Source organism: Pteropus alecto, unplaced genomic scaffold (genome assembly GCF_000325575.1).
Source record: "Pteropus alecto unplaced genomic scaffold, ASM32557v1 scaffold97, whole genome shotgun sequence".
Taxonomy (NCBI): Eukaryota; Metazoa; Chordata; class Mammalia; order Chiroptera; family Pteropodidae; genus Pteropus; species Pteropus alecto.
In genome coordinates this window covers 2,253,684-2,263,091 of record NW_006439713.1, presented here as the reverse complement: position 1 = coordinate 2,263,091, position 9,408 = coordinate 2,253,684, and the positions used below count along the sequence as shown (strand labels likewise).

At 47.0% G+C, this 9,408-nt stretch overlaps 1 protein-coding gene across 1 annotated transcript in view; it reads right to left on the bottom strand.

Moving 5' to 3' along the window:
• The window catches only part of DSCAM (DS cell adhesion molecule), a 540,559-nt gene that overhangs the window by 90,511 nt on the left and 440,640 nt on the right, over positions 1-9,408 (bottom strand). The window contains exons 18-19 of the mRNA XM_015593080.1: positions 6,942-7,182; positions 5,320-5,466 (exon numbers count right to left, since the gene is read on the bottom strand). Of these exons, the coding sequence (XP_015448566.1) occupies positions 5,320-5,466; positions 6,942-7,182 (388 nt within the window). The remainder of the gene's footprint in view (positions 1-5,319; positions 5,467-6,941; positions 7,183-9,408) is intronic.

Below are 9,408 nucleotides of genomic sequence, written 5' to 3'. Positions count from 1 at the left end.
TCACACCAAACTGCCATGGAACACCGGGTGGAATGCTGGCCTGAAAAACAGCGAACTCACTGCAAGTTAGTGTTACAGATCCAACGCCAGCCCCATGGCTACCACCCCCAGGAAGCCCTCCAGCATTAGCTAACCATGCACGTCCCTCACACCTCCACCCAGGAAGCTCAGACTACACAGCGCTCACTCTGTAGACACATTTCCAACTGCTCGTTTAGAATAAGCACGTATGGCGACCGATGGTCACTAGACGCATTGTGCTGATCGCTTTGTAAGGTCTACAAATGTCCGATCACTATGCTGCACACCTGAAACTAATATAATATTGTATGTCGATTATAATTAAAAATAAATAAAAAAAAACTGCACATATTTAATGGGAACATTTTAATGAGTCTGGCCACATGCCTATGCTTATGGTTCCAACACTACAACCAACACAGCATATATGGCATCACCTCCAAAAAAAAGAGAAGCTTCTGCAGGTCAAGATTTTTGTTTTTGTTTTTAAAACCAACTCTAAATCAACACACATGTATTTTTAAGTCCCTAACTTCTCTAATATCTGAGTTGAGATGAGGTGGCTCTGCCAATTCCCCTGTCACCCGGAGCGAACTCTCTCAGCATTTTTTTTGAGGTGACACGCTAATGTGTCAGAAATTTGGCGTTAGCTAAAAATGCTTCATTTTCTGGAGTGGGATCAGCTAATTATATTCAAAGATGGAACGTTATGCTCTCCCATCTTTGGCAGATTGTACATGGCAATTTGAGGACACTTACAGTGATGTGTTAATGCCCCCGCAGGTGTCCTGGATTTTGAAACAAGCCACCTCTGGCAGAGCCAGAATAGGAGAGAAATGCCTGAGGAATGGTTCATCCCTAAGGCACGCGGCCGTTTGGGGAATGTTTGGGACCGGCTTACTAAGAGAATGGGGTGGGAGGTGGAGGTCCAGAGGAATTCCTAGCCAGTCGTATGGCTGGCTATAGTGAAAGCCACCACTGTATAGTTTAGAAAGCAACGAGGCTACTTGTTGGTTTGTCCTGCTCTCTCTTGCCTTAGTGAAGATAGCTTACACGCTGTGCACGCTTACTTAGGTCCAAGGCCTCTCACGCACATGCCGGGGGTAGGAGGCGGGCCCTGTATGTGGCGAGGGGGCTGGAGAAACAGGCATGTGTAGGGTGTTGGGTAACAGGTGCAGCCTCGGACTGGGGCAAGAACCAGAGGCTGGTTTCTACCTTGAGCAGATTGTGGCAACTTCTGGGGGCAGGACACTTTGCTGGGGGAAGAAAGCAGGGCGAGGAGGACAGCTCCCCAAAATGCCTTTGGCCTAGTGTCATCTGGGGAGGACAGAGGGATACAGACTCTCAGGGGCCACAATTTGAAAGCCCTGACAGATGGCATATGAAAATGAGACAAATGTTTGCTCGTGTGTGGCTGTCGTGCACTCAGTCGACAATCGCTAGACCCAGGGGGTTAGAAACGTTCCCCCTAAGGAGGGGTCTGCCCCGGATGAACATTAGGTCTCTCCTCATTATACTATTCACCTATAATTTTTCATTTTCCTGAATGTGTCTAATGTAGGTCGATTGGATTAGGATAAAAAACCTATATGTTAATGGAAAAAGTATAAGTATAGATCTCATCGAGATCTTTTCAGATTTAGGAACTTCTACATTATGCCAAAGTTTACACACACGTGTGCACACATGCACAGACAATCAGGGAAAATGCTACTACGGGAGGCACGTTACATGGGGGCTCTGTGCCAGGTGCTAGTTATGAGGACCTGACTAAATCATGTGACCTCCTGGGGCCTCTGTGGTTTGCTTGTCTGTCTGCTTTTCTCTTGAAGAAGGGCCCAGGCGTCTCTACATCACTGAGAAGATGGGCTCTGGCATTACGATGTGACAGGAAGCTGTGTGCTGTCCCCAAATAAGATGGCGAGGGCTGGGGGAAGAGCAGTTCGCAGGGAGAGGGCAGAGGGGGCTGCCTGATCTTTGTCAAGAGAGCGACAATTAAAACGAAAGAATTACATCTGTTTCTGAATCACTCTACCAATTAGAATTGATATTTGGATGCAGACTCGTATTGGGGTTTGTATTGTTTTGATGAATTCATTTATCGTGAATCAGGAATACAATTACAGTCAAAACTCTCTTTCAAAATTATCCCCTAAAGATTTCTAAATCGACCTGATGGCCAGAACCAATTCTTCCCACACATGCACTCCAGGAGGAAAATTATGAAAAAAGCCAAATGCAAAGCAACATGCTTCATTTTCCAATTTTTTTTTTAGCTCTCATTCTTTTTTATGGTTTAAATATGGATTTCTCTCATCTGCCTTTCACAGCCACCGTAGGGCTATTTTAAAAAAAAATATGAGAAGTATAGTGTTCACTTGGAGTCATGAGTAAAATAATATGAAATGAATATATAAATTTAGAAATCACATTATTTCTATTAGAGAAAGCTTTTAAAAAACTTTATAACAGAAGTTCATAACAAAAAACTTTACAACAAAACTTTATAACAAAACCCTTCCTCATCCTCAAGGGTTTTAAGGCAGAAAAAAATTAGGGGTGGAAATAAGTTTTCTGAAGCACTCCCCAATAATCCACAACTATAGCAAACACCCCGGTTGGCACCTAAATGTTGCTTTGCTTTAGAACCATCCATTTTTGTCTTGAAGAAAGAAAAAAAGAGATAAAAAGTAGCCCGGATTCAGATGGAAATAGGACTTTTCAAAGTGTACGATTTCCCTAGCAATTTCAGGTGAATTACTTCTGTCAGGTCTTAAAAAATTATTGAACGTTCTGCTTATGATAAAATTCTCAGAAATTTCATTGACACGTTGTATGTTTAACCTGAGTTATCAAATATATATCAACCAGTTTTATTTTATCTGATCACGTTAACGATAACAAAATGCTTATACGTATTTTTAGAAGTATTTTGGGCAATTGCTAATTGCAGCGGTAGTAACGCTCTGTCTCTCCCAGCCTCTGTGTGTGTGTGTGTGTGTGAGATGTGCTCTCGAGGGTCAGTGGGCATAGCTCCCTGCACAGTAGCTACATGTTCTGTGTCTCTAGAAACCTCAGGGCCACACCCTGAGGAGTTTGTGCAAAAGCGCCCAGTAATTCCATGAAATTCCTGCTAATTCGTGTCATCTTCTCTCGTAGGCAGCAGGTAAGGGGTGACTGTTCAGACACAGTTTCTGAGGGTTTCTTTCTTGTCTTTTGGAAATTAAGCACAGAACTTGTACAGTAGACACCAAGCACATCACTTTGATCTCAATAGAGTAAAAGTGTTTTTAGGATGGTGGGCATTTCCAAGCATCATTTACATAAATAAGATTATGTATTTGAATATCCAAGTTTTTAAAGTTTGAAGAGTGTAAAAGTTGACCGAATCATTAAAACACATCATCCACCATAGAACTAAGAGGGTAACAGGCAATATTAGGAAGTATGAGCGATACGTAAAAATATGAAAAAATAGTCACCACCGGATTCTGGAAATATTTCCAACAAGAACAAAAAGGAAAAATTTCGGCATAACGCTGCCTTCAGGTGAGTGTGTTAGGGAGTTTGATTTTATCTTATTCAAGGTGAGGAGTAGAAACCAGAACAAGTATATGCAATGACATCCTATAGCATTGTGTCAATAAAACAGGTACTTTGGCAAATCTCTGTTGCTCTACACTTTACATCTATGGGACTTTTAAAAGCTTTTTTTTGGGAGGAGAGCGTGAGGTTGTGGAAGAATCAACCACTCTAATCTGTCCATTAGTGGGGCTGGCTGTGCATTACGGGGCTGCGGTTCTATGTTCACGAGGTCCTCCCTGGCTCACTGGTCTTGCATTTCCAACAGGGCAGATGCTGCATCCTCAGCGTCTGGCATGAGCCCAGCACGGAGTATGTGCTTGGCTAACACGCCTGCTCTAGGATTGAGCAGGTGACTCTTTACAGAATGCCTCCCAGTGCCTGGTGCTGCGCAAGGTGCCACACTGGACATTGAGAGGGTATGGGTCTTGCCCTCAGCCCCAAGAAGCAAATCTGGTTACAGACATAAATAGTTAAGGCTGAGACACTGCTATTTACTTAGCAAATTATGCCAGTATTGCTAGTGTGCCTTCCTTCCTCTACTCTGGAACCCCTGCTGCCTCCGAGCTTGTTACCTGGGTGGAGCAGTGACCTGCTGGGCAGAGCAGACCCAGCCGGTCCTGAGCGGGAGTGGGATACACCTGGGAGCCCTGGCTGTGTTTGCTCAAACTCAGAGGTGAGCTTCCACCAGGATGCCATGCCCAGTCAGAGGGGCTGAGAGGAGCCTCAGGCAAGAGAGGAGGCAGGATCCAGGGACGGGGGGACAGGAAGAGTCTGGGGAATGGAGAGCAGGGGACGGTGAGGGTGTGTGTGTGTGTGACGTGTTCTCAAGCATCAGTGGACATAGCGTCAGTAGGCACAGTTCCCTTGGCACATAAGCAGTGGGCACACCTTGGGAGGCCTCTCCTGCCGGGGGCTGCATTGCAGATGTGCACCTGTCATGCTCACACAGGGGGCGTCAGCCTGGCTCTGCAACGGACCATAGATGTGCACCTGTCATGCTCACACAGGGGGCGTCACCCTGGCTCTGCAACGGACCATCTGACAGCAAAGACACCACCCAAGACACTTTGGCCCCAATCTTGCCGCCATCTGAGCAGGCCCTCTCTCAATCAAAGTCCTGCCTAAACAGGAGAAATTCTGTACTACAACTAGAGGGGGAAAAAATAAATGCCAAGAAACAAGAAGAGGAATGTGGCAAAAGAAGCAGAGGGAGGGGAAGAAGAAACAGGAAAGGAAGGAGACGAACAGGAGGGTCCAGGCATCTGGCATTCCTTCCGAGTCCCCCTGAAATCCAACTACAGGAGCTGAAGAAGTTTTTCTGCTGAGTCTATTGGGGACTAGGAAGAAGTCAGCCTCGCAAGATACACGTCACACAGAACTTTCTAGATATAGATCAAGGTTTTGGTGCTGCCTGCAAAGGCTTGACAGAGATACTCATAATTAGGAAAACGCATCCATGCTTAGATTTCCCAAGTGCCGCCCCCTCCTAGACCTCAAACTGCTTTTCGAAGGAATGTAATGCTTTAAACTGCTGTGCGCACCTGTTAACATGTTAGATGAGAGATAAGAACAGAACGACACAGAGAAAAGAGGAAAGTGCTCAGTGATAAAGAGATGCCTGCCACATCCAGAATCCCGCATTAGGATGGGAGCCTGCAAATCTCATCGCATATCTTTTGGGACAAACTCAAAGCCCTGGTTTAATCCTCTTACCTCCGTCCATGAGGTTGGCCCAGTAAATGACTCTGAACCCCTGGAGAATTCCATTCAGTGCTTCCTTGGAAAGCGTGGACCAGGATATTGATATGCTTTCTGGTGATGTTGCTATGGCTTGGACATTTTCAGGGGGGTAACTGGGCACTGAAATTAAATAATTAGGATCTGTAACAACGGTGGGTGCTTTCATGATCAGAACAATGATGAATAAGCAACATTAGTTTACTGTTTCAATGTGCAAGCGAAAGAAAAAAATTACACTTAATTCTCAAAGTGAAGGAAAATGAGTACCATTCCCCCTATACAAATATTATGATAATTCAGTAGAGTATCATGAGTTTATGCGTATGTTCTAACAGATGTCCCCAGTCTCTCTTTCCAGCTGAACTACCTCACTTTTAAGGAGGTCATCCTGGGCTTAAGGAACTGAGAATGTTTCTGATCTTAGTGTATGAACAACGGCCACTGCTGGTCTGGCTTAGTGTCCTGCTACTCTTGTAAGTTACTGCTTTAAGTTGCATTTACTTTGTACAGTACATTCTCTTTATTTAGTAATATCCTGCACATAAACTGGAAGACTAGCTATTGAAAAGTACTAAAAAGCAGACATGTAATCATAGCTTATTCACTATCCCACCTGCATCCCCAGCCTTCCTTTCAATGCTGTATTATGTCAGAGGAAAAAAGAGAAAATAGACTAATATACAGATTAGAAGAATATCTGAAATATTTTTCATATTGAACTTATGCAAACCTTCAACGCTGTATCTAGGAGAGGAGACAAAAATATTGACCGAACCAAATGCATCAATGAAAAATGAGCATCAAAGCATAAACCCAAGGGTACTGTTAATCACTAATGCAAAGATTATGAAGAGGAAAAGAAAATCCCAGTCTTCAAGTTCCTGGTTATCTAAGACTTCTATTTCCATTAAAATTGTCAGAAATTATAGATGTGAAGTCACCCTGTGCCTCCTCAAGCCTATGACCAAGTGGCTAATTGCACAAGAGATAATTGCAATGCAAACTTGCTGCAGTTAAATCCATATCTTGTCTAAAAGACTGTGTCTCAGCACCCCAGGCTTTCTCTCTCTTTTCAAGCACGACTGGAAACCCGAGATTTTAGGTCTGTTTTCGGTCTCCCCCAGGTCGTGGTAGAAATGAGAATTAATTATTTATGGCCACTAGGGGGCGCTCGGGCACCACGAGATTTGCTCCAGGAAGTCCACCTCTTCCTGTTCTCTGGTCTCCGAAAGCTTGCAAATAGAAAGCAATCATAAAAACGGGGGGAAAAAAATTCTCCTTAACATCGATTTGGGAGGAAGTCTTAGAAAATCGGATTTGTACATTCTGGTCAGACTTCTGCAGTCACAGAGAGCCTGGGTTTCACTTGGGAACACACCCAATTCCTATGCATGGATTTGGGCTTTGCGGTCAAGATCCGTCAAGGGCGGGGGCGAATCAGCGCGGTCCTCCGGTTAATGAGGACCAGCCTGCCCACTGGGAACCCCGGACCCCGAAGGCACAGCCCCCTTGTCGCTGCAGAGCCGGCAGGCGGCCGGGCTGCGGGGTCCCAGGGTGCGACTGGAAAGCCGCGAGCCGTGGTCCCCGGAACCTACCATCCTCGAGGGTGGTGGTGATGATTTCCTGAGAAGAAGGCCCCGTCCCGGCCCGGTTGCAGGCCTGCACCACCAGGCCGTACTGCGTGAACTTGTTTAGGTTGTCCAGGGTGTAAATCTCGCTGTCCCCAGTGGTGTCGATACTGATAATGTTGAACTGGAAGTTGCCCCCAGTGCTGTACTCGCGGTAACCTATCTGGTAGCCTCGGATAATCCCATTTTGCAAATGTTTCTTGGGAGCCTAAACGGGAAAGAAGAGAACACACTAAAGAATACTGGACAGGAGGGAAAACCAGCACCCGCCTGCTCCTTAGGGACACCAAAATAAAACCGAATAACCGGGGTGCTGATAACCACAGTGCAGCAAGGGTAATGACATTAGTACAAGCCCCTCACACCCAGTATGGGACTTTTAAAAGCCCACTTCCGCTTGTGATGCGCCCACTTCCGCTTGTGGTGCGCCCACTTCCGCTTGTGGTGGGCCCACTTCTGGCTGGTGGCGCACGCACTTGCTTGCCTTGGGTTGATAGCTCCAGCCCTCCCCACACCCCGGCGACACTGCAGTGCCGCGACGCACGGTTGACAGAGGCGGTCACACGGACACGCGGGGCAGAGGGGCATCTGGCGGCGGAGCCTGTTGGCTGGTGGCGCACGCACTTGCTTGCCTTGGGTTGATAGCTCCAGCCCTCCCCACACCCCGGCGACACTGCAGTGCCGCGACGCACGGTTGACAGGTGGTCACACGGACACGCGGGGCAGAGGGGCGTCTGGCGGCGGAGCCTGAGCTCTCAGCCCCTCCGTGCTGCCGCCACCGCGGACCTGCAGGGGGCATCGCCACGGCGGGTGGCGTCGGTGGCGCCTCAGCATGTGTATACCGCACGGTGACTCCGGTCCTCCCGGATTCACCGGCAGAAGCGGCGGCGCTGGCCCCCCTGCCAGATTGTTGGCTTGTTTTCAAGGCCCCTGCCCTGGCGACGCTTGCTCTCTTGGGGGACATGCCGGGTTGAAAGCTAGATGTGCAGGGGAGTCCACTGCCGATGGGAAGGCAAGCCTCGTTCCTCAAGGCCCAAGCCATTTCGGAATCATCTTGCGGTGGCCCGAACTGGCCAGGGCGACGCTGGCTTCGCTCTGCTGATGGCAGAGGGTCTGCTGAGTCACAGACAGCACGGTTATGGCTGGTCGATGTGCCTTTTTTAAGAAACCATACTCTTCAAGGATAAGAACACCACCCAAACGATGTTCTAAAGTAATAAAGGTTTTGTAGGCTTCCAGGCAGTCAACAGTGTGTGTGTGTGTGTGTGTGCGCGCGTGCGTCATGTCTGTGTGGATGTGCGTGAGTGTACCATATGCGTGTGGGCATGTGATTACGTGTGCACGTGTGTATGTGAGTGTGTATGTGTGTGCACATGTGTGTATGTGAATACGAACTACGGATTTTAGATCTCTGGGCTCAAATGCTTTCTCTGCCCTGAAAATGTTTACAATCCAAGTGGAGACGAAACAAACACTTAGGGAACTGCAGAAATCTGAAGTGTCACAGCTGCAGTACTGGGCGGAGGCCCGCAGGCTTTCAAGGGTGGCGCAAGGAGAGCGGGAAACAGCCAGAAGAGGCCACCCCAGGTGGGCTTAGAAGGACGGAAGGCCACCCGGAAGTGGAGGGGAGGGTTGCTGGGTGGAGCCTGCAGAAAGGGGCGGGGCTAGAACGGAGCAGGGTGTGCCTACCGCACAGCACAGGTGAGGCAGGGTGGAGCCGCCTGGTGGGGCTAGTCCTCCAGCACCAGCAAAATGTGAAGGAGGGGAGTCCACACCGTGAGAAGGCAGGAGGAGGTTGTGAGCGGATGGCAGCATGAAGGAATTCAGCAAATCTGTATGGGTTTGCCTAATATGCCAACCTCCCGGTGGAATTAGATGCCCCCGGCTATCCTTAGGTGTGAGTCCGAGCTGCACAAGAGCAGTAAAATCGCATTTCTTTCTAAAGGAAGTTTCCTCATTTACAGTTCTCTTGGATTCCCATTGTTTTTCTCCAGCAGTCTGATTTCACGCATTAACACAGTGCTGATAGATATCAATGGACAGTCAAGTATACCATGACTATTTCAGTAAGGTTGGCACAGTTAAGAGCACAGTGTGACGTAAGAGCTCACACTTTTCTTAACTATAAGCACGTGTCTGTGCAGTCCTATTTTTGCACTAATGAACGATGCCTCCTCACTTTGCTTTGAAATCTGATATAAAGATTTTAGATTTCGAGAATTTCGTTACCCGGACTTTGCTTCACTACAGCCACTGAACTGCATTTGTATCATTCAATTAATTAATAAAATTAATTTTCCTGCCAAAGTCATCTAAAAGTCAAATTTGAAACAGACATTTCTCCTATTTCATAGTTTTTAAATGTTAAGTACAGTGAACAAATATAAATTATATATACATATATATATTTAAACTAGGTTTTTATATATATATA